The sequence below is a fragment of the Amphibalanus amphitrite genome, unplaced genomic scaffold (genome assembly GCF_019059575.1).
Source record: "Amphibalanus amphitrite isolate SeventyFive unplaced genomic scaffold, NRLGWU_Aamphi_draft 001144F_arrow, whole genome shotgun sequence".
Taxonomy (NCBI): domain Eukaryota; kingdom Metazoa; phylum Arthropoda; class Thecostraca; order Balanomorpha; family Balanidae; genus Amphibalanus; species Amphibalanus amphitrite.
The window spans coordinates 193,975-217,187 of NW_024882638.1; the positions used below are offsets into that span (position 1 = coordinate 193,975).

The 23,213-nt window shown below is 50.7% G+C and overlaps 3 protein-coding genes across 6 annotated transcripts; 1 reads left to right on the top strand and 2 right to left on the bottom strand.

Moving 5' to 3' along the window:
• Positions 1–1,525: 1,525 nt before the first annotated feature.
• Positions 1,526–8,149, bottom strand: LOC122370562 (28S ribosomal protein S10, mitochondrial-like). Of its 4 annotated transcripts, none has more exons than XM_043346245.1 (5): positions 8,131–8,149; positions 5,738–5,942; positions 5,339–5,514; positions 3,453–3,651; positions 1,526–1,836 (listed from the first exon to the last, which is right to left on the bottom strand). In XM_043346245.1, the coding sequence occupies exons 2-5, from the start codon at positions 5,819–5,821 to the stop codon at positions 1,762–1,764; spliced, it is 534 nt and encodes a 177-aa protein (XP_043202180.1). In that variant the 5' UTR covers positions 5,822–5,942; positions 8,131–8,149; the 3' UTR covers positions 1,526–1,761. The 4 variants fall into 4 exon arrangements, with proteins under 4 accessions (XP_043202180.1, XP_043202178.1, XP_043202179.1 ...); XM_043346243.1 differs by lacking the exon at positions 8,131–8,149 and adding an exon at positions 8,053–8,093; XM_043346244.1 differs by lacking the exon at positions 8,131–8,149 and adding an exon at positions 7,174–7,203.
• Positions 8,150–8,450: 301 nt separating this feature from the next.
• LOC122370561 (zinc finger CCCH domain-containing protein 14-like) lies at positions 8,451–16,444 on the top strand. The gene is made up of 6 exons (XM_043346242.1): positions 8,451–8,737; positions 9,353–9,517; positions 9,753–10,928; positions 11,842–11,957; positions 12,552–12,875; positions 16,175–16,444. The coding sequence occupies exons 1-6, from the start codon at positions 8,656–8,658 to the stop codon at positions 16,271–16,273; spliced, it is 1,962 nt and encodes a 653-aa protein (XP_043202177.1). The 5' UTR covers positions 8,451–8,655; the 3' UTR covers positions 16,274–16,444.
• Positions 16,445–17,134: 690 nt separating this feature from the next.
• LOC122370560 (betaine--homocysteine S-methyltransferase 1-like) lies at positions 17,135–22,447 on the bottom strand. The gene is made up of 10 exons (XM_043346241.1): positions 22,334–22,447; positions 21,723–21,777; positions 20,997–21,126; positions 20,621–20,756; positions 19,949–20,111; positions 19,562–19,721; positions 18,919–19,086; positions 18,389–18,503; positions 17,913–18,026; positions 17,135–17,628 (listed from the first exon to the last, which is right to left on the bottom strand). The coding sequence occupies exons 1-10, from the start codon at positions 22,411–22,413 to the stop codon at positions 17,529–17,531; spliced, it is 1,221 nt and encodes a 406-aa protein (XP_043202176.1). The 5' UTR covers positions 22,414–22,447; the 3' UTR covers positions 17,135–17,528.
• Between the last annotated feature and the right edge of the window lie 766 nt (positions 22,448–23,213).

Genomic DNA, 23,213 nt, shown 5'->3' on the forward strand with positions numbered 1-23,213 from the left:
CGATCTAAATAACGTCGTACCTTGACGCGTGAGACGGGTTGGACAGCTCAGTCTGTCGGCACCAGCAGCACCTCCGACTCACAATCAGCAAGGGTAACGCACCAGTTCGGCCAGTCGAGGACTAACTAGTCCCCAACCGGCAACACAAGCCCACACGGACCCTCACGCACCCCACGCCGCACCGTCCGCAGCCGTCACTGCCGACGGATGCCGCTCCGACGACTCCGACGACCCGGCGCGTCCGCCCTGCCCCCTGCCGGTCACACACCGTCCAACCGCGGCGACATGACCCGTCCATCGACCAAAACGGCTACTTCAAACCAACGACATCACTTATACATACTCCACGAAGCGCTGGGTTTTGGAAGTTAATCCATTGGAACTGGAAGTATAGTGGCTTTGTGCCTTTTTACAATTTACAAAAAGCTGCAGTCTGCACTGCACGCACCTGCCCTACTTCAGGTAAGGTCAAGCCAATTTTGGTCGACAAATGTGCTGTTTTCATCATAATCCGTTCCAATGCCAGGTTTATTGTGTGCTTACCGTACATGTGAATATCATTATCCATGTCACCCTCACCATTACCTTGCCGCCTATCTCGACCTTGCGTGACACCATTCCGGCCGAGGGAAAAATTTCCCGGTTGAACTTATAAGCTTACTTATAAGCTTTTCGTGGTTTCAAACGTTCAAACATGTGATTTGATGTTGCTTCCATGCATTAGGGTGGGTGTCAAGGTCACCTGAAGGTCAGGTCAGGTCATTGACCTTTGGTGACCTCGGGTGACCTCGGTTCACTTTTTCGAGCTGTACATGTTTCTAGGCTAGTTTTTGGAGCTGAATTCGAATTTAGCAACCATTTGAACATTTACGAAGTAGTTTTGGTGCCTTCGTAACATGTTACGAAGCTGTCAGAGGCGGTTGACACGTACTACGAATACCCGTCACGACGCCTACTAGTTGACCTGACCTGACCTGACCCGACCTGGTCTAAATGCTTAAAGACATCATCTCTGATCAAAACTAACACGATATTCGTGATCAGCACCCCGAAAAATCCCTTAGCAGCCACACTTTACGACTTTCTAACAGGTCCCGATTTTCCCGACTTTGGGTCATTGACCTGACCTGGAAGGTCAACCAATGGCCTAGGACCTTAAAATTGGGTATCATCGGCTTCCTCTCGTCACGGGCAACACGCTCGTTTTTTCCGCGAAGCTCTAGCTCGATCAGGGGCCAAACGGCAAGGGGGGGTCCAACCGACCCCCCCCCCCCCTACACATTAGAAGCTGGCAAACGCCGCACACATGCGAGGGTTAAAATCGGACATTAGTCTCTGCGTCACGTAACGTTGCACATGCGCTTTTTCGTAACGCTCGACGAGGAGAAAAACAGGCCGAATGGGAGTACCCGGCCCCCTGGACCGAAAAGTGGAGAAAACCGATAGGTTCGGCGAATCTTAGCTTCAAGAGTGGAGAGCATAATATAAGCTATGGCTGAAATCAGCACATACGAAAACAAAAACATTACAAAGTACTCTGTTTTATTTCTAATAGTGGCATACAGTTCAATTCAAAACAGGTCTTCCTCCTGACTATCCTAATCATTCATTCACGATCGTCATCACTCACATCGATGTGTCCGTTCTGTCGAAACCCACACACGCAAACCCACTCGCCAAAACTATCAGTTCACGCGTTATCGCACTGCACCAATGTGACTGCGGGGACTAGTGGGTCGCACTGGCGTTCCGTTCTCTGCGCTATGCCGATTTTCCGTCCGATTCGGATTGGTCTGGTCGTTGACTGAGATGCTCCGGTAGACTCTCTCGAGCGTGCTGGGGAAACACGGTCCGGGGTTAGCCAGGGGGTCAGCTAGTGGGTCAGTCAGGGGTCAGTCAGGGGTCATCAGTGGTCAGCTAGGGGTCATCAGTGGTCAGTCAGGGGTCAGTCAGGGGGTCAGCTAGGGGTCGTCAGTGGGTCAGTCAGGGGGTCAGCTAGGGGTCGTCAGTGGGTCAGTCAGGGGGTCAGCTAGGGGTCGTCAGTGGGTCAGTCAGGGGTCAGTCGTCAGTCAGGGGTCAGTGGGTAGCGGTGACACATCGCGGCACGGGACCGGCCCAGTCTTGGCACAGGACCGGCCCCTCGAGCTCTGCCCGAGGAGAGGCCAGTCGCTCCCAGCCGCGGCCCGAGGAGGGGCTGGCCAGTCGCGCCGCCAGGCCGACACATTGGCCACTTAGTGTCGACTCGCGTTAGCGTGCCGGCGCGACGGGTGCCGATCAATCGGCCGACCCTCTTCTGTATTCGGCGCGGCACGGCCGGGCGTGCTGGGAGCAGCGCTACACGGCGAGACGGAGCTGAAGTGGAGCACATGTTGACAGAGCGCCGGTCCCGGGGGCCGGATGGCGGTGTGCCGTAACAGGACACAAATAACACCAACAAAACATGCAATATGCATGATATTCCATGTCCAATATTTCTCCTCTCGTCTCAGCCTCTAATGCCGTCGATCGAATGTTTTCAATTGTCGACTGCCGCATGCAATCTCTATTTTAATAGAGCCTGAAAAATGACACAAATTAAAATTAAAAAAAAAATCCAAGGTTATCACACGTTGCGTTTTGTCTTTAAACCTAATGACCCTAAATGCTGGGTTTTCGGAGTCGTATACTTATTCCGCTGGTTTAATATCTGCTGTCCTAGAAACTCGTAAAGCAGCAGTTTGAAGCACCCGCAGACTATAACAAACTGATAAGAGCGCGCGAAGAGATTAAGGCAGTGGTTTATTTGAACCACTGATCTACAGTGCCGGTTAGACGCCATAAGCGGTTCTGGCGGCGATTTGGTGTCGTCACTGGCCCGAAATGGCCGCATTAGCATCGATCAGTGGCCGCGAGTGTTGTCCGAGCCATTGACTTCTTCGATCAAACACGGTGACAAATGGAGCGGCGCTGACGGGGATTTCCACCCCCACCGCGGCGGCGAGCCTCACTGAGCCGTGAGACCACTGGTCAGAGCCAACCACCGTGGCAAGACTACCGCTCCTCAGAGCCGTAAACCACCAATCACTCTCCTCCGGGCCACCCACCCATCATGTCGACCCGTCCACGGTCTACAGTACAGTAGCCGCGCTCCCAGCACGAACCACACGGGTCGGGAAGTGGTAATTTTTCTTAAGATTAATAGTCGGAAAATGAACGTGAATGGTTTACAAGCGTATTCTTATCATTGCTACTGACTTATCAAAACTTAGTAGCATTATCTGAATAAATGTAAAAAAAAACATCAAATTGGGAAACCTTTGAACAAGCGCGAGCGAGTTCCCGATGTCTGATAAATTGTGTTGAATATCATGTCTGAATGGGTTTCGACTTTCGATTGCACAAATAATAAAAAGCCAGGGACACTGCTCTCTGATGGAAGGCACAGGTAATAACCGATTCTGTCGCTGACTGACCCGTGAGACCTTCATGGCGATACCCTCCGGCAGCATCCGCTGTGTGTACTCGAGGTAGGTGTCGGCAGTGCTGCCCGTCAGTCGGAGCAGCTCCAGTACGCGGAAATAGGTGCGCGCCTCGTACTGCACCTTGTGCTTGGCGAAAATGTGCACCGATTTGAGCAGCGAGAGTCGCTGGTAGTGACGCGGCGGCTCCCACCTGGCGGCAGAGGCGGGCTCGTCACACACTATACAGGCTTAACAAACATTGACTCCATAAATGTGAGCAATAACTACATCACAATGTCACTAAAGACAGTCACTAAAGGCAGTTTTCATCGTTCAGTCACTGCGGGTGAAAATGAAAAAAGTAAACCCCCTGCCGAGGCCCGATCACTTTAGGGGGTCGCTTTGCAACTTTAGTAATTAATACGGTTATCAGAATGCACACATCGCATATCTCTCTTCAATAATGGAGGGAAAACTCGGGGTATGACCCGGTCAATTATGAGTCCTTCGCATAACTTTTTTATAAAATTACATTGGCAAATTTAGTTGTGATTGGTGATGGGGGTACGACCGTTATAAGTGGAGACAGACTAACTATGACGATTTGCTACGATGTGAACAGCAAAAGGAACTGTTTCCACGTCGTTCAGTCTGATTTACTTTGCCAATAAATAATATGGGTCCATTATATGTTATCGCTTCCCTAATGGTAGTGAAAACGAACAAAATAAGGCTGCAAATTAACAAAATAATACAGGCTTTTGCCCAGGAGGCTGGACGAGTTATGTTCAACAGTCGATAAATAGTGGTGGACGCCAACCGCCGTTCATCATCATCATCAGACCTGGAAGAACGTCCAAAACAGATAGCGAACGGCCCTGGCTAGTGACTGCTCTTATTTATGTGACAGCAGACAAACCGCAAACGATGCACATGGTCGCCGGCTGACCCATGAGGAGACGCACTGTCTTCAGCAATGTCAGCTCGTGAAGCGCCTAGTCTTTGTATGTTGTGCGAGAAACAAGATGTTTTAGGTTGAGTGTTACACTGATTAAGAGCCTTGTTGGCATCATTGGCGAAACCGCAGTAGGTGGACGATGGCGCCACTCCGGCGTCCTTACGCTGTGATCCACCCGCTGCAAGGCATAGTAGTTCAAATTTCCCAATTGTGGATACAGAGTCTTTTACCACCATAGATTTGTTACGGGGAACGCGGAACGGGAACGCGGCAGCGAGAACTCTGTGCCTGAACATCCAGACATTTAAATATGGTAACCCAATGCGGGGCCGATCCTCCGATTTGGCCGTGTGATCAATACCACTGGAGAGTTCGAGCCAGTGCGGACGACGCCAACGGCTCTAACTTTTCCGACAACGGGTGGCTCCGCTCGAGTCTGGCGCCCGAGCCACGAGGCACCCATCCTCGGCCGGCACCGTCCAGCAGAGTTCATGCATACATGATCACAGTCAGCCCGGGCCGTCAGCGGCCGCAGCAGCGGTCTCAGCAGCGCGAGACTTCACCCCGCTCACCTACCAAACGACCACTGACACACACAGCAAACAGTGATACTGGTCACCACATAAAGACAAGGCAAGGTAAATATGAATTATTACTATGGGCTGGATAATAGATGTCGTGTCAAAATATATGAAGTATCAAATAGACTGTTGCAATAATAAGCGTCGTTAACTTAGGTAAATCGGTCTGTCAACGAATATTCGTAACTTATGCACTTATGTATTTTCTAGGTAATGAAAGGTGTCTGTGCAACGTACTACCGACTGCGGAAGACTATTTAATTGAAGAACTAGTGGCTAAGCATCACGGTCATGTCTACTGGTCCAGAGAGAGACTAACCAGGGCAGAAGGGGGTTGGAGTGGGGGTTACGTCACTCACAGTTTGCCGGTGGTAACGCCCAGGTGCCGCGCCGCCTGCTGCAGGAACGTCACGTACGAGTCGAGCACGGCCGGATCGTGAGCCCGCAGCTCGAGCTCCAGTCGCGAGTAGAGCAGGTCGGGCCGCTGGCGCCGGGTGGGGTCCGCCGGCACCTGCAGGCCGCGCGCCGCCGGCGCCTGATGACGCACACCGACCGTCACATCAAGGTCAAGGGTCACACAAATATTGGCATCCTAGTCAAACACACTACAGTAAAGACAGTGCTGTGAATGCCTCACATATGGGAGAAAGGGAAGCAGGTTAATTCAATTTTCCCTCAGGTGCAAAACTTATTGGAGCAATGGACCAAATAAAAAGGTGTGTAACCCTGATTTATAGTTAGGTAGGTATACCACTTACCTTGAATCCTGAACTGCATATGTTTTGAAAATTAGCCTTGGAAAGGCAACTACTTCCCAACTGTATAAGCCTTATTCTGCTCATTCTGAAGAAAACTAAATGGACAGTATATGTACAATTAAAGGCTTTAACACTGAAATATTGAAGATCATCGAAATCAGCAGTTTCCTTTTCTAGCTTATTATTCCTTGTTCATGTTGTTCAGCTGTGGAAAAGATCACACCAAAATATCATCAACTCATGTGGCACCATCACATAGGGATGAATAGCAACTATCATCACTTCAGCAGAGCCTGTCCAATGACAACATTGGGGCATACCTATTTAGCAGTTTGCCAGGTAGGCTAAAATTGAATTAACCAGCAAGACTGTGTCCCTCACTGGATTTATCATGCAGGTGAAGGTCGGCAAACCTGAGTTTTTCAACCCCATGACAGTGTCTTCAAGTTTCAAGAATCCTTGCTCACAAATAGTGACATTCAAACTGCCATTAACTTATCACATCTCATATTGACATTGGTGAGAACAGCATCTACAATGAAATCTCCTGATCAGCCATCAAGAGCTGTTTGACTGAAATAGGTAAGAACAATATGAATTAAGAAGACAACTTGTAGGTGGCTAGTGCAGTGCACATGTAATACTGATACATAGTACATCACAGTACACCCCATAAGTCAAATTTTGAGTGATAGTGAAGTTAAGTGGTATTTCAGAAAGTTCACACTCATGACCATGGAAGCATGTTGCTAATAAAATCATAGGATGGATTTTGAACACTGAAGACAGTAGACACTCCAGTTGGAGTTACAGTTCAAGCAGTAGCGGCGGCCGCGGAACACCTTCAATTAAGGGGGGCACTGCCGACTTTTGGTCCCATTTTTTCCATGCAACGCCCATAGGGCTAATGTTAACATGCCAAAATCAAAGGGGGCATGGTGCCCTGGTGCCCTCCCCGTTCCGCCGCCTATGAGTTCAAGTTGAAAACTGGTACCCGAAGGCCGAATGCAAGGTCCAGTGGGGCAGCTGAAATTTAAGCTCACTTTAGTGAACTGGAGTTGTATACATTCCCATTGAATTGTATAAGATTGAGCTGTTTAGTTGTAGCTGCATTGAGCTACCATCCAATCCAAATGCAACTCAACTTCAACAACACTTCGTAATTTCAAGCCATTACAATTAGTCAGGCAATTTCCCCTTTCGAATAATCCAAGGGTGATTGTGATACAATGAACGTGCTCATTTTTTTTTTATAAATTTAGCTCGAATGTTTGAATGGACGGATTGACAGAGCCGGAGCCCACGCTAAGCAGAGCTTGTTGCGTAGACCCCGATCCCTACCGTCCGATCGCGCAATTCCGGGTATCGGGAGAATTTAGATGCCAAAGTTTAACGTGCCCTTCAAAGCCGGACACGGCCTGCCCCACTCAACTGACTTCAACTGGCTGCGGCTGCTCCCACCAACCGCAGACCATCCCCGTCAGGAGTCTCAAATATCGAGCGCCGGGGCGTCTCGAACCCGGGCTCTCACTACCGGCAGGGGGTGTCGAAGTCTAGTAGGAAAATCTGGCAAATTCCCTGCGTGACGTCACGTCGGGGATGACCGACGGCACCTTGCACTGAAAGATACGGCAGAACGGCTATTTTTGAAAAATGATTAAAAATACTTTTGTGCTGTTATGACGCATAAAACGCTTATCAGCATGTTCCTCATCATGTGATAAAGGCATATCCGTGGTCGAAAATAGCTGAGCCCCTCCCAATTTCCAACCACCGACCTCATAAGCAAAGGATGTAAGCGTAATCCTTAAGGGCGACTTTCCTATACATATCCGTACATATGCGTCCTTATGGAAATCGGTAGTGTGGCGATTGGCGACGCGCGCGACATCTGTGTGGCGACCAAGTGGCGACTGTGGCGACACCTGGTGGCTGCTTTTCTGCTGTATGTAGGCATTGGGGTTTTGCCAGATGTGGTTCCTACTGCTACACCACTATGTTGACCCAATACTAGAAAAGTTATTTTGCTAGTAAAAGGCAAGCAAATTGAAAGTTGATTTATAAAATTGCTTATAAATGATTACGAGATAATAATAAAGAAATTTGGATTGAATAATTATTTAAATAATCAACCGTGAAACTATATTCTGGTAGGTTTAGTAGAAATAAGTCCGTGCAACCTTGTATTTAGGGCCTTGACTACCGGGAGTCCAATGCTCTACCAACTGAGCTACGGGACAGGCGGGACTCATTAGGTACTGAAATCAATTTGTAAAACGATTATTTTGCCATCTCCATTCTCCACCACAACCCACAAATTGAAAATATCAGCAACCACGCTGTAATAATATCCAAATATCCGTATCCACCAAGGCCGTATAAGAGGTATCCACCAATATATCGCCCAAAATCACCCAATCTGCCCAACGCACCACTAATGTCATACGATCGCCATTTTTGAGTTTGTATACAGAGTCTGTTCAAAAAACGCTACCAGCTTAAAATGAAGACCAACTTCACGCACACGTCAACATGGAAAAAATGCATTTATTTTAGATAATGCCAATATTTCTTTTTTGAAAACACCCACTCCAATTTCCAAAACTGTTCCTGATTCTTAAGAATAGTTATTCAACACCTATCTTGCGGGTACTTTTACTTTTTTACAATTAACACCTCATTCCTTTCTCATTCTCCATTCTAGCATGAGCAGTTTTTGCACAGGGTGCAGAACAAATTAAGAACAAATTGAGCAGACTTTTGTGTGCGCCTTGTCATTGTACTTACACGCGGGATCAAAGGCGGGACGCTGGCAATTTTGCATCCTTTGCATGTAGGTTCATTTTAGGTTATATTTGCTTGCCTTGGCATTGATATTGTGAATCACTGTTGACAATAAGGTCCTATATACCGCTGACATGGAGGGACTTAGGTCGGAAGTCAGTCAGAAAATTAAGAAAGCGATTCAGGCGAAGCTTCTCGAGCTCGGCGTAACTGTTGGTAAGTTGTGACCGCCATCCGGGTTAAGGTGATTTTCAAGTTAAATCAAGTGAAGTACGGCAGAACAGTTCATGGCCAAGAAACGACAAATTGTTTCATGCTTTTATCCAGCTCACAAAACCTTGATTAATATGTTATGCTGGTGTTCAGGTCACTAGGCTCAGTTTGGTACCAATGCCTTGCTTTACCTAGGTTTCTATTGTCTAATATTGGGTAGTCATAAAACAGGCATCACAGTTGTTTTTCCAACCAAGGAGAGGCACTTTACCCAAAGATGCTTTCTAATAAAACTAAACCGAACCTAACCAATCCTGACCTAACCTTACCAGTTACCAGTTACGTACAAACTACCTACAACCTACAAGCTAAAACCTGCTACCTTAAACCTACAACCTACAACCTAACCTACAGTGCCTCTGGTTGGAAAAAGCGAGTGTGATGTCTGCTTTACTACTACCTAATTTTGTGACCATGTAAATCTTACAAAGTGGGTACCTACCTAAGTGGTAAATGACCAAAGTGTTTACATGTTTACCCTGCTACATAGATAGGTACTTACTGAGGCACATGACAATGCTGATGTACCAGGAAGTTACAGAATAATCTATATTTCAGATGATGCCTTACCTGACTACATTATGGTGTTGGTGGTCAACAAGAAGTCTAAAGAGCAAATGGAAAATGATCTTGTGCTTTTCCTACAAGGGAAGACAACTGCTTTTGTGGAATGGCTGGCTCAGATCCTTGGGAGACTTCAGACTATGAGCATGCAGGCAAAAGGTTTGTTTGCAAGGTTATTGGAAATTTCAATGAACATGAAAATAATGAATGTGAAAATAATAGGCATCTGACTGTCCTTTTGTTATTTTTTTGGCACTAATACTACTCTGAGGAAACTAATAATAGCACTAATAGCACATGTAAATCAGTCTTGATTCATAGTGTTGAACATCCAGGGAAAATCGTCAAGTTTTAATGCTATGCTAAAATGTTATTAAAATGCCTGCCATTTCAGAGAGAGCAGCCAGCAGTGGAGGCAGGAGACCGGTCGCAGCACCCGGCTCTGGCCGCAGTGCTGACAAACGCTCGCTACCGCCTGAGGAGCAGCCAGCGGAGAAGAAAATACGTCTCGACCCACCGCCGGAGCAGGGGAGCCCTGTTCAGCAGTCGGCCTCACCGGACCGGCAAGAGGCGGCACCAGACCGTAAATCGACATCACCAGACCGTAAATCGACGTCACCAGACCGTCAGCCGACGTCACCAGACCGTCAGCCGACGTCACCAGACCGTCAGCCGACGTCACCAGACCGTCAGCCGGCGTCACCAGATCGAAAATCGACGACACCGGACCGCCAGTCAGAGCCGGGGTCTAACGATGCCAGTACAAATGGCCTTCCTCGTGACTGTCAACCGCGCCCAGATGAATCGCCGTCTCGCCATTCCAACTCGAGTAACTCTCCGGCACATCAGGGCTCGGAGACTGCCGCCGCCGCTTCAGCCGTCTCCAGACAGTCCAGATCACGTGATTCGTCCAAATCGCGACGGTCCGAGTCACGTGGCACGTCCGGATCTGAACGGTCTCGGTCACGTGATCCTTCAGGGCCTCGACGATCCAAGTCACGAGACAGCTTAAAATCTCGACAATCTGAGTCACGTGATACATCCAGGTCTCGATCTGAGTCACGTGACACGTCCAGATCCAAACGATCCCAGTCACATGACAATTCCAGATCCAAACGATCTCAGTCACGTGACAAATCCAGAGCTAAACGGTCCCAGTTACGTGACAAATCCAGGTCTAAACGGTCCCAGTTACGTGATACATCCAGGTCTCGATCTGAATCAAGTAACTCATCCAGGTCTCGATCTGAATCAAGTAACACATCGAAGTCTCGCCGATCCGTGTCGAGTGGTACGTCCGGGTCAGACCGGTCTAGGTCACGTGATTCTTCCAGTTCTGGGCGATCCAAGTCCCGTGACACGTCCGGCTCCAGTCGGTCGGTCTCTCCAACACAGCCCAGGTCGAAGGGATCACCCAGTCGAGGCTCCAAAGTCGCCGAGCCGCCCGCGCGCGACGGGGCCAGCTCTGCCGACAGTGACGGCGCGGCAGGCCGGCGGCGGCGTCATCCGCGCATCTCGTTCCTGTCAACTGATGACGGGCCTTCGAACCGGGCCCGCTCGAACGGTAACGGTGAGTGCTGCCATCTGCCCCTGCGACGGGGTGTAATTCTGACTACCCTCCTGACCGGGTCTGGGTGTGTAGGTGTATCACGGGTCTCGGGACTGGACATAGCCGGGTTGTGTCATCGGGAAACGTTCTATAGGTAAACACTTTTCAGGTGTATGGTTGGGTCTTTTGGCATTTGTAGATTGTCTGTCTGTCCGTTTTTCGCTGCTCCATTTATGCCCCTGTCGACTACTATGAACGTCAAACCCCTTGAGACCCCACTTTTTTGCGATAATTTTTAAAGCGTCAAATTTCGTTGACAATATTATGGCAATGTATGTTTCAGAACCTGCCGAAACTTTTATTACTAAGGTATTTTGACGCCAAACGATTATGGAAGGTACTTCTCATTCACTCGTAATGCTAAGGTCAATTCGGGCCCGGGCAGAGGCTTGCGCTCGGCCACACTCGAGCCCCGCCACCAGCGCCAGCTGCCCTAAATGCAATCTACCAGCGCCCGCTACCGCTACCAACTACCGCCCACCATCAAGCCTGAATGGAGCGAGAGACGCGAGTGACCGGTCGCCGGGCAAGGAGCGCCGGAGGGGTAGGGCGGAGCTTAGCGCTGACGTCATTACGTGGCTCCGCCTCATGAGCGCGTAGCCTCTACCCAAACAGCAGATTCGTTCCGTGAAATTTAACATTACGAGTGAATGAGAAGTACCTTTCATAATCGTTTGGCGTCAAAATACCTTAGTAATAAAAGTTTCGGCAGGTTCTGAAACACACATTGCCAGAATATTGTCAACGAGAGTTGACGCATTTAAAAATTATCGCAAAAAAGTGGGGTCTCAAGGGGTTTGACGTCCATAGTAGTCTGCTGTTCCATTTATGTATCTGACTGCTGTCCTCACCGGCGCGCCGTCCGCTGCCACAGGCCCTCCAAGAGTACCGCCACCGCACGATGTACCGACCACCGCCGCCGCCGGAGGACGGATCATCAACCTGCGAGAGGAGTCGACGTTCCCGCCGGCTGGACGGTCCTCCGAGCGGGTTAGTGAGGAGGAGGAGGAGCGGGTCAATGGGAGTCAGGATGGATCAGTTGGTGCCAGAACCGAGTCAATGGGAGCCAGGATCGAGTCAGTGGGAGCCAGGATCGAGTCAGTGGGAGCCAGGATCGAGTCAGTGGGAGCCAGGATCGAGTCAGTGGGAGTCAGGATCGAGTCAATGGGAGCCAAAAACGAGTCAACGGGAGCCATGATCGAGTCAATGGGAGCCAGGGGATCAGTGGGAGCCAGGACAGAAAAGTGGGAGCCAGGACCGAGTCAGTGGAAGCCAGACATGGGAGCCAGGGTGGGTAAATGACAGCCAGGACGGGTAAGTGGGACCCAAAACAGGTCAGTGGAGTCAGAACCGAGTCAGTGGGAGCCATGAAGTGTCAGTGGAAGTCAATGTCCACGCCTGCCTGTGTTGTAATCAGCCTATAACTATGATATTTGTATATATTTGTCATGGTTAGAAATGCCAAGTGTTCGTTGCTCAGTTTTATTGGTTTGAGACGCATTCGTGCTGTGGTCCTGCTCGTTATGTACTCGTTGTATGCGGTGTAGCCGCACTGAGCCCGCTGTCTGTGCTCGCTGTGTGCAGGCCCGGCATGGCGGTCGGCCGCGGACGGCGGAGGGCGGGGCGCGCGGGCCGCGGTCGGCCGTCCGGCGCTCGTCTGCCGCTGACGACTCGGACGGAGAGGCCGAGGGACGGCCGGCGCCGGCCGTGGCCAGCACGGTGCGCGTGACGGACCGGCCGCGGCCGCCGGCCCACCTGCTGCCCCGGCCCGACATCCTGGTGCGCGCCATGACGGATGCGCGGCGCTCGACCAGCGGCGCGCCGGGACCGGGGCAGACCGGCCGTCGGCGCCGCCGCCGCAGTGGGGCCGGCCGGCCGCCGGCTGCTGGGCCAGGTGCCGACAAACAGGTGAGGAAACCCTGACACTGGTCCTGGGGGCGAGCGTAGCGTCAGCCTGCTGTAGTCTAGGTGCATGCCATTTTCTCTGTCACTTGTTACGGAACGAGCGAAGCGAGCGGAGTCTTTCCTTAGATTAACGGAAATTTCTGAGTATGAGCGGCCGGTCGGCCGGTCGGCCGGCCGGCCGTGCGGACGCTTTTGCGAGGCTTATATCTCAGCAACCACTTGACCGATTTACATGCGGTAATTTTTGTAGAGTAGCTTCATTCCTTCTACCAAGTATTGAACTATTCCCGATGCATGTGGGTGACCCCTTACGCACGTGCCACGTGCAAAACGAAGAGGTGTAAGTTTTGTAATTGTTGCAATATCTGGGTAACTACCATGGGTGTAGTTTTCCAAAAATCATTGGGGGTGCTCAATAGCTTTCAGAAAGGCCTGGCATTCCATAGTTTTTGTAGTATTTTTTTAGCTGTTCTTTTTTACTGTAGCCATTAGGCATCATGCAAGAAATGATGTTAAATCGGTTCGAGAGCTTGTTTTAATAGCGCCACTGTAAAACAATTTTGGCTCACCCAATGCATTAACCCGCGCGGGGCTGGGGTCTCCACTCTCCAGCCGAACGCGTGGGGCTGGGGAAGATAAATTTTACCCCCCTGTTATCTCCCGAACTATTGGTCCGATTTGGAAAATTCAAACGCCAATCGAAAGATCTCATCACGATAGCTAAAAACATGCACTTAATTTAAAGTTTGAGGTCAAGGTCAAGGTCAGGTCAAGGGTACAAATTGCAAGTTTCTACAGTATCGGCCTTGCACCGTAGTTGCCGAAGAATGGAGTCATGGACTGAGATTGATTGCCCAAAACGTGTTTGGGCCTGACCTTGGCCATAAGTTTGGCAGGCCAGGTTTTGTACTGGACCATTTTGAGTCAACTTTGAGAAATACATAACGTACAACGGTGGTAAAATCGTTGCTATAGGTATAACACAGTTTACCCGCTCCGGGTGTGAGGGAGGGGTGTGGGGCAATGAGTGCACTGACGTGGCGCCCTCGAAGGGCCGGTATGGGATTAAAGCTCAGCTACACTAAGGGCTTGTGTGGTGCCTTCAGTTATCGGTGGCATCCTCAGAATCACCGGCGTAGGGCCTTCAGAGCCGCCGGTAAGGGAGGCACCGGTGTGGGGCCGCCATGCAGGTGCCGGTGTGGGCGATCAGAGGTGCTAGTGTGATTCTCTCAGAGGCGCCGATGAGGGTCCTTCTTACAGGCGTTGCTCCGGGCCCTCATAGACGCTGGTGTAGAGCCGTTACAGACGGGTGTGGGGCCTTTAGAGCTGCTGACACGAACTCTCTAGGTACAAGCCGGCAGGGGGTCTCAGTGACCGGCAAGGGGTCCTTATTAGGCCGGCAGAAGAAGTCCTGCGGGGTCCTAAGAGACCGGCATGGTACTGTCAGACGCCGGTGGGGCCCTCAGGGTCACCGTTGTGGTGCCCTCAAGTCACCAGTGGGTGGCCTTTAGATGCACAGGTGTTGACTGTTGGGTCCTCAGAGCCGCCGATATAGGGCTTTAATAGGCACTGGTGTAGAAACTCAGTTGGGGGTGTGAAACCCTCAGAGACACCGGTGTGGGCCCTCATAGGCACCGATGAGGGCCCCCACAGTTGTCGTTATGGGGCCCTCAGAAAAATAAGTGTGGGACCATCACAGGTGGGAAAAGTCCCTAGAACTTTCCCTCATTGGCCGGTAAGACCTCTCAGAGGCCAGTAAAGGCTGAAGCAGACTCTTTCCGCGTTCAGGAAATCGCATGCGAGAGCCTATTCAAAAACATTGTAATTCCTCTCGCATCAATCGCTCGCGGGAGGTGCGTGCGATTGATGCGAGCGTGCTTCCATGTATTTGAATAGGCTCTCGCATGCGATTTCCTGACTGCGGAAAGAGTCTGTTTCAGGCTTAACGGGCCTTTGGAGACCACCGAGGTGTCCTTAAAAGCCGCAAGAGGCCCTCAGAAGTCGGCGTGGGGCCCTTATGGAGACCTTAGTGTGGCTATTTAGGGCCCATGAGGTGCTCTAAAGAGCCCCACAGGGCCCTTCTGAGTAGAAATATGGCCATCGTTAACCCTCAGCGGTCAAATGGCGCCGCAGGGCCTCGCAGGGCCTCCGTGATGAGGTACATCGAACTGTTTTATATGCATCATGTCAGGTATTTTAGGCTCGCCCCCCCCCCCCCCCAACTTGAAAATCGTTCCCGGGCCCCTGATAATATCAGATGTAATGTTAACACAAATATCATGCATCTTAATTTGTGGTGATTTATTCAATGTATATTCTCTTAGTCACTGAATTGAGTAAGCATAGTATTTGCATGATTCACTGGGCTCATTACAGTACTAGGAGATGGACATTCTGATTATTGAGGGCCTTGAGTCAGCTGGGAATGTTTTGAGGAGGCTGGGGGTGCTTTAAGAAGGCAGGGGGTGCTGAGCTCAGGATTGGGGGTGCTTGAGCACCCACAAAGAGATATAAAGTTACGCTTATGGTAACTACTTAGCCGATTGCGCTGAAAGTTGGCATGTAGGTAGGCACCCAATAGGCACTGTATATCCATGTGCCAGAGTTTGGGTGCTGCTGCACGTGCGCACGTGCAGGGGTCGTTTCCAGATCTCGAGAACGGCTCGACCGATTGCGCTCAAATTTGGTACACAATTAGGGACCGGTTAGGGTGCCGTGCAAAAGTCAGTTGGGACCCATTTTCCACGTGCGCACGTGTAGGGTGCCGCTTCCAGATCTCGAGAACGGCTGGGCCGATTGTGCTGAAATTTGGCACATCGTTAGAGACCGGTTAGTAGTGTGTCGTGCACAAATCAGTTGGAGATGGCCCCTCGCAATTTCGCACGTGCAAGGCCCACTCTCTCGCTCGCTCCGTTAGTCGCCCCGAAAGGCGTTATACTGGTATATGATTTTATGTATTGTAACTATTGCATGCACTTTGAATACATCAAAGTAGGAAATTTAGGTGCACGCACAACAATGATGCAACTATATTTTTTTATTAATTTGTAAAAAAAACGAGTGGTTTCTCTGAAGCTTCCCATTCTTGGAATGCTCATGAGCCGTGCTGTTTGGTTGACATGTCAGGTTTAGTGTCCTCACCAGTTACAAATTAAATTAAATATATACGGCGTGTTTTATGACTGGCGAGTGACAGCGCCAGCCTCCTGTAACTGACACAGACCAGACACGACCCAGCCGCGGCGTTTGTTTGTGGTGGGCGGGTGTGTGACCTCCGCCCCCCCCCCCCCCTCCTCCCCCAGGCAGGGTCGTTCGCTGGTGATCTGAGAGCTAAGCTGCGAGCCGTACGACAGGGCGACTCTGCGCGCCCGGCCGGCGGCCGGCGGCGGCGGCGACGCTGACCGCTGCTTCAGCTCGTCTTTCAGTGAGGTCGGTCCGTGCCCGGCACCCCATACCGGCACAGGCGGCACACGACCGCTGCACACCATTGGGCCACAGCATCTGTGGCTAATTCATGTACATTCACGCTAGTGTTATTTCGGAGATGTCAAATAAAAAGTGATAACGATCAACACACGTTTGACAATGTTTATCATTGCTTCACTTGCTAGTTTGAAGGGATGACTCGACAAAAAATTAGTTTAGTCTGTCCTCGTAGTATTATGGCCCCACCCCTTTCGGTAAACACTACTGTTTATTGCTCTTCACAACACCAGAATATCCCATTTCCGAAGGCTTCCGTGTTTGTTTTTCTCCAGAAATTGTAATCTGGCATGCTGCTACGTGTCAGAACCAGTAGACCGCCAACATAGCTGATGCTCAAAGCATATACTCTGGTGTCAAATGACAAGGGTGGGCCCAAAGCCACCGAGCGTTGAGAAACAACAACGTGCGTCTGGATACCGTCAAGCGTGTGATCCCACGATGTGGAGTGCACGCTGGACGCTTGGAGTACGTACGCTAGGCTGTCACGCAGGAACTCTAATTCATGGGAACTCAGGCTGATGGCCACGAATGTACCGATTGTCGGCAGTATCCTGTGATTTAACAGTTAGTGATCATGCTTCTCACTTAGAAAGTGGAGTGGGCTGCGGCATTAGAAAATAGCGTCCCAACGTACGACTACGTTGGGAGATTGAATATGCGCCTCCAAACATGGGACTATGGGGAGCGGCTTGCTCGGATAGTCAACGGGAAAATATGGCTGTTGAAAAAGGTGACACAGATAGCTGGTAAGCTTGGTTCAGTGCGAAAGCTGCAAAAGGCGTTGCATTTTAATCATTTTATTCATGAAGGAGACCTTTCTTGAACAGGAGTACTCTTATCACTACACTATACCCAGCATCATGGGGAGTACAAGAGTCCCATAGGAACGTTTAATGATTAGGTACCCGTGAATATGGCAAAGGACTCTCTGACGACCGCCAGCTAATATTCAGAGCCTTTGGAGTGCTGCTTCTGTATGCCCAGCCGGCCATGAACTCAGCAACTGCTGTATCGGCCATAAACTCAGCAGCCGCAGGGGTCGGCCCAGCCGGGCATAAACTCAGCAGTTGCTATCAGCTCAGCCGGCCATGAACTCAGCAGCAGTGCTGCTGCTGTGCGCGCAGTCGTTCATAAACTCAGGAGCCTTTGTGCGCCTAGCCGGCCATGAATTCAGCAGCCGCAGCAGTCGGCCCAACCGGCCATAAACTCAGCAGCTGGCTTGGGCTCCACCGCCGTGGGACAGACGTTCATCCAATATTCCTTCGTAGATCTGAAAAACAGGGATATCGTTGTAAAGATATAAATTCAGCCATCTTTATCTGTGATGACTGATGACATTATCACAGACCACAGTGCCTACTATGTTGTGTGGCAAATGCTCGCGCAAACGTTTTGTTGTAAGTTCATAGCGTGCAAACTTTGGCTGATTTAAGTCGTGATGAAGTTGTTCTTAATGTTACGTATCTGGACAGAATCGGATGGCATCAACTGTAACTCCCCGTCAACTAATTGTGCTGGAATCGCTGTGGGACGACCGTCTCCCTGTGGACGGACCTCTTTGCCACCTCCGGGTCGTCGTTATTGGCCAGCTCCGGGGCCCAGCCGCCGCTGTGCGAGGCCAGAGGCGCGACACCGCCGGCTTCCTCCTGCAGTTCCTCGGCCATCGCCCTGAAACGGGGCCCGGCTAGCTGAGCATACCGAGCTCAAACAGGGCCACATTACTGAATACAGTGATCCCAAACTGGGCCGCATAGCCGAGAACAGCGTGCCCAGACGGGACTGCAGCTCAAATTACTGAATACAGCGAGCCCAAACAGGGCCGCACAGCTGAGTTTACTAAATATTTGCTGAAATAAAACCATCATACCCGAGGGCAACACATATCTGCTCAGGCTGGATTCGTAATCTACATAGGAGAGCATAGCAAAGCCTTGCTCAAACCGTAAAAGTTTCACTCAGACTCGTGCGCCCACGTTCTGGCGCCGCTTTGATGCTCCTGTGGATGCTCGCGGTCAGTGCTCTGGTAATACCTGATGTGGTAAACGGTACTGTAGCAGCAGCCGCCGATGTAGCGCACGCCTTCCTTGTAGGCCTCGCGAGCGAAGGCCCTCGCCTCGAGCCGGTTCATGACGTGCGGCTCCATGGCTGCCGGACCGCGGGAGGGGTGGGCGGAAAGAGATCACAATAAACGGGGTCGTGTTGTGGCCTTTTGAGATAGGCTCGCTCCCGCAGGTGTCATTTGAGATAAGTAGAGGAGACTGGGGCAAAGCCCGAAAGCCCCAATAAACCATGTCAAGAGCGTAGAGACCGAAGCGAAGTGGCCACCCCGCGTTTTAGCCCGCCATACTAGCGTCAGCTCCAGCTTATGGTTGCCGATAACAGTTATCTTTGCGGCCGTTCGAATGAGTCATACCGGGGTTTCCAGCCCGTCGTCATTATTCCGTGACAAATGGATAGGCATTTTGCCCAGGTTATTCATCTTATTTTCCCAATATTCTTACGCTTTTTGAATGGTGGACCGTATCTTCGCGCCAGTTGGCGTGGGGGCGGGCGTTCTCACCGAGGGGCCAGCCGGGCAGGTGGTGTGCCTCCGTCCCGTCGTCGGGTGTCTTCAGACCGTTAGGCTGAACGATCAGCGGGCGGCTCAGGCCGGCCGATTCCAGAGCGAGCCGCATGCGCCGAATCGTGGCCAGAGCGTTACGTGGACCCACCGCGCAGTTCATACCAACTGTCCATGGAAGATAAGGGTAAATACGTAGACATAACCGAAATCACGAGCTGCCAGCAAGCCTCAGACCGATATCGAGTATCTGATACCGGGCATAAACACCGTGCTACTACAGGTGATAGGGACAAGCTGAAAAGAAAAATGCGTATCAATGATAATGTTGTCAGTTATCTGGTTTCCAACTACCAGCTATCCGTGTATCCGCACGTCTGGCGACAATACGACACAATAACATGGTTTCCAACTACCAGCTATCCGTGTATCCGCACGTCTGGCGACAATACGACACAATAACAAAGAGGTTCGACTCAGTAGTTTGTCAGTGAGGTTGAGCATGCAGCAGGTAAAATTAAAGGTCAGCTCAAGGGCTCCTGATCGGCTACTAGTTCTATTGCTGCCTCATCAGACCTCCGCGCGTCACGCGGCAGCTGGTGAGACCCTCCGTCCTGGGATCGCGGGTCGGCGGGAGGCTCACCGACGTCGGCGCCTGCGCTGGCCATCCTCAGCGCGCACTGTTCGGGCGACACGCCGTTGCGGTCGCCGCGCGTGCCGATCGTCATACAGGCGACCACCGGCAGGCCGGTGCTGCGGCCGGCCGCAATCGCCAGCTCCATTTCACGGATGTCAAACAGCCACTGGGCGGCACACGAGGGGCGCGTCCCGGTGTGTCATACATCCGTGGCGGCGGTCTGACCTACGGTCAGTGGGCTATGGACGGTTCTACTGCATAGGTATAGTTCTCTGTACAACGGCATATGCCAAGTTTTTATCAATCACATCTAGGTATAAACAAAAATACCCTCCACATTAATAGGTACTGCTTGATGGGAAGAAAACAAAACGAAAATACTGCGGTACTCACCTCACAAACGATGAAGTCCACGCCTTCTTCCATGATGGGTTTCAGCTGTTGTTTGTAGTCGGCAATGACGTCATCGTCCGAGGCGCCGCTCTCGAACACGGGTGTGGCTGTCAGGGAGGCCGAGATGAGCTGGTCGCCCTCCTCCGCCACCTCCCGAGCCAGCCTGCCGACGGCCGACTGACCTCAGACTGATAGACTGATCTCGGACAGACGTAGGTACTGATGTCAGACAGACGAACTGATCTAAGGCAGACGGACTGACTGATGTCAGACTGATAGACTGATCTCAGACAGACGGACTGATCTCAGACTAATAGACTGCTGATGTCGGACAGACGGACTGATCTCAGACAGACGGACTGATGTTAAACTGATAGACTGATGTCAGACAGACGAACTGAGGTCGGACAGACGGACTGACATCATACAGACGAACTGCCGGCGGCGAACTGATCTCACAGACGGACTTCCGACGGCGGACTGGTGTCAGACAGACGCACTGGACTCAGGCAGACAAAACAGACAGACCAGACAGGCCAACAGACAGATGAGGATGCGATCCGATGCCTTTTGCGTGGGGGGAGATTCAACGTGAGTAGCATCTGATAGGTATCTCCATCCCGGATCTGGCAATGAAGGAATATACACAGGTACACATGCAGCTGTAGGTACCTGCACGCCGCGCGGTTGATCTCCTCCACGGTGCAGTCGAGGCCGCGCTCTTTCATCTTCTGGTCGTTGGAGTAGAAGTTGAGCGCCTGAAGCACGCCGGCGCCTGCCCTGGCAAACTCCCGGTGCAGCTCTCGCACTGCGACCCAGTACAGTGTTAGTGGTAGTGGTAGTCATACCGAGTAATCAAGTAACTTACAGTGTTAACGGTAGTCACACAGAGTAACCGAGTGGCGAGTAGTGTCCGCGGCGCTCACACCGAGTAACCAAGTACCTTTCAGTGTTAACGGTAGTCACACCGAATAACCCAGTACAGACAGCGGCAGTCGCCGGATTGTTGCCTAACGGACGGGGCCAGGTCACCGTGCAGTGGACCCACCTGCTGACGGGTGCTGGACACACACCTCGGGCGTCCATATGCCGGTAATCGCGTATCCTCGTCTGCACATTTCCGACATCATGCCTCCGTCGCCGATCACCACGCCATCCTGAAGACGCTCCAGAAGACCCTGATCGACGACGGTTTAAAAAGTGTAAAAAAAGTTCTGCCGCAAGCGTTGTCTCATTAACCCGCGCGCATGACAGGGATATTTTCCAAACACGGTTGACTGGGGAGAGGAGGGGGGAGGGCTCTACAGAACCCCTTTCTATGCTTATCTCAGGCAGCTTTTGCCAAATTGTCAGGGAACTCTTGTGTCAGGGAAAACTGTTGTGCCGATTGTCAGAATTTCTAAATCTACGGTGTAACATAACCCTTGAAAATTGTCTGACGAAACCTAATTTTATTGATCTCGAGGTCACCGGTGCCGTCACGGTCAAAGCAAAAATTATCAAAATTTCGGCTTTTTCACAGTTTGAGCTCTGGACGCCTGCAGTGCTTACCAGTCTCATCAAGCTCATTTTTGGTTTACACATTCCTAAATATAGGTATGCCTAAAATGCCCTGGGGGTACCAAACTTGTACTTCGAATTTTTCAGATCAAGGCTAAGTCAGCCTAGGTCACATAAACTTTATATCATGCATGGGTCACGTGACACATGTTTTATGGTCCATTTCGGCCATAAAACAATGACCCCAATAGGATGCGAATTAAAACATACTTACCTTTTTGGCGTTTGACGTTGAGCTCCCGGGCATCCTGCACCTTCTTGAAGAACACCTGGAAATTGGAATACCTAGTGGTAATGTAGTAAAAATTGAAAATAGTATTGGGTTTGATTGGATATTTTTTCTGATGTCAAATGATTAAAACTGATATAAATTTATTTCTATTAAAAAAGTTGATGACTAGAGGGACCTCACTTGATGAAATACACTAGCGAATTTAGACTCTCAGCCAGCCAGCACGCAAGGGGCGAAATTGGCGATAGTACGGAGACCTCGTGCCTCACCTTGCCAGTGACGGGCCCCCTGAGCGAAAAATAATCGCTTAAGTTTGAAAGAAGTTACTCGTTTAGTCCTAACGATTGTTTTTGACACCTTACTACCTTTTTTATAAATTATCGGGTGTGGCCGAAAACGTCCCTTCCCGCATCATGGCGAAGGTGACAGAGACTTCCACCCGGGCGGGAGCGGTGAGTAAGGAGGCATGCTCAGCAGCATGCGCATGTACCTCTAACCGCCCACTAAGGAAGATGTCAATATGGACTTAGGATAGGTAGGTGCTGCCGTGAAGTGATAGGTGAAAATGATTTTTACCCGCAGGCTTCACCCACCTTCCTTGCAGCGAAGCTGTCGACGTCGTGTGCCAGTGCTGTCTATGAGTCGGCCGTCGCGTTGTGCCTTCTGGGCTCATGGTCTCTCGCCCGTTCCGGACCACTGATCGGACACCCCGTGCGCATGCGCCTCACAAACGGCGGCCAGTTATAAATATACAACTCGGGTCTGAGGCCCCAGGCTATAGCGGCGATATTGCCAGGACGCTGCAGCCTGTTGTTTACAGTGATCTCTATTCTCTAGTCCATTATCCCGCACCGTGCTGAGCTGTACGACCCCCCCCCCCCCCGTTATTTCGCAAGCGCCGCCGGTTTAACCTTCACCCCAGTGGGGGGGGGGGTCATATGTTACCACCCTGTCGCGTTTTTTGTGTGTGAATAAAAAACGCGCCGCGCCGCTTGGAGTAGCTTTTTGTACAGTCCACAGCAGAAGTAATGTGGGGTTTCAGTCATGGGTATGTTCTGCTTCTGAAGCTTATGAACGATTAACCAGACTACAATGAAACTTTGAATGTAGCTTATATGTATCGTCACCCTTGCAGCTGCAACTTTAGCTATTGACATCTTCTTTTCGATCACTCCGCATTAAACAATCGCCAGTCAAAGCCAACCGTTGAGATTGGTAAAACCCTACATTACTTTAGCGTTGGGCTGTACATCAATTTTGGACAATGTGTGAAATTTTTAACCCCAGGTCATGTCAGGTCAGGTCACCAGATCAAGTTAACTGACCAAGCCTAAAACAGTTTGCAATCATGTCCAGCCTGCAGTGTTTGTCAGAAAGGTTTTAAACTTGGTGAATTGCATGATGTTATGGGCGCCTATAATTTGTATACCTATCTCGGATTTTTTATATCCGTGACCTAAGGTCAGGCCAGTT

What these genes read in the sequence shown, in the direction of transcription:
- LOC122370562 (XM_043346245.1), bottom strand. Translation starts at nt 5,821, where the DNA reads ATGAGCAGAATAAGGCTTATACAGTTGGGAAGTAGTTGCCTTTCCAAG. An exon ending in GGCGTTACCACCGGCAAACT is followed by an intron (nt 3,652 to 5,338) that starts GTGAGTGACGTA and finishes CTCTGCCGCCAG; the next exon opens with GTGGGAGCCGCCGCGTCACT. An exon ending in TCGCCATGAAGGTCTCACGG is followed by an intron (nt 1,837 to 3,452) that starts GTCAGTCAGCGA and finishes GTGTTTCCCCAG; the next exon opens with CACGCTCGAGAGAGTCTACC.
- LOC122370561 (XM_043346242.1), top strand. Translation starts at nt 8,656, where the DNA reads ATGGAGGGACTTAGGTCGGAAGTCAGTCAGAAAATTAAGAAAGCGATT. An exon ending in CGAGCTCGGCGTAACTGTTG is followed by an intron (nt 8,738 to 9,352) that starts GTAAGTTGTGAC and finishes TCTATATTTCAG; the next exon opens with ATGATGCCTTACCTGACTAC. An exon ending in GGCCCGCTCGAACGGTAACG is followed by an intron (nt 10,929 to 11,841) that starts GTGAGTGCTGCC and finishes CCGCTGCCACAG; the next exon opens with GCCCTCCAAGAGTACCGCCA.
- LOC122370560 (XM_043346241.1), bottom strand. Translation starts at nt 22,413, where the DNA reads ATGAGCCCAGAAGGCACAACGCGACGGCCGACTCATAGACAGCACTGG. An exon ending in ACAGCTTCGCTGCAAGGAAG is followed by an intron (nt 21,778 to 22,333) that starts GTGGGTGAAGCC and finishes TCCAATTTCCAG; the next exon opens with GTGTTCTTCAAGAAGGTGCA. An exon ending in TGGACTTCATCGTTTGTGAG is followed by an intron (nt 19,722 to 19,948) that starts GTGAGTACCGCA and finishes TGTGCCGCCCAG; the next exon opens with TGGCTGTTTGACATCCGTGA.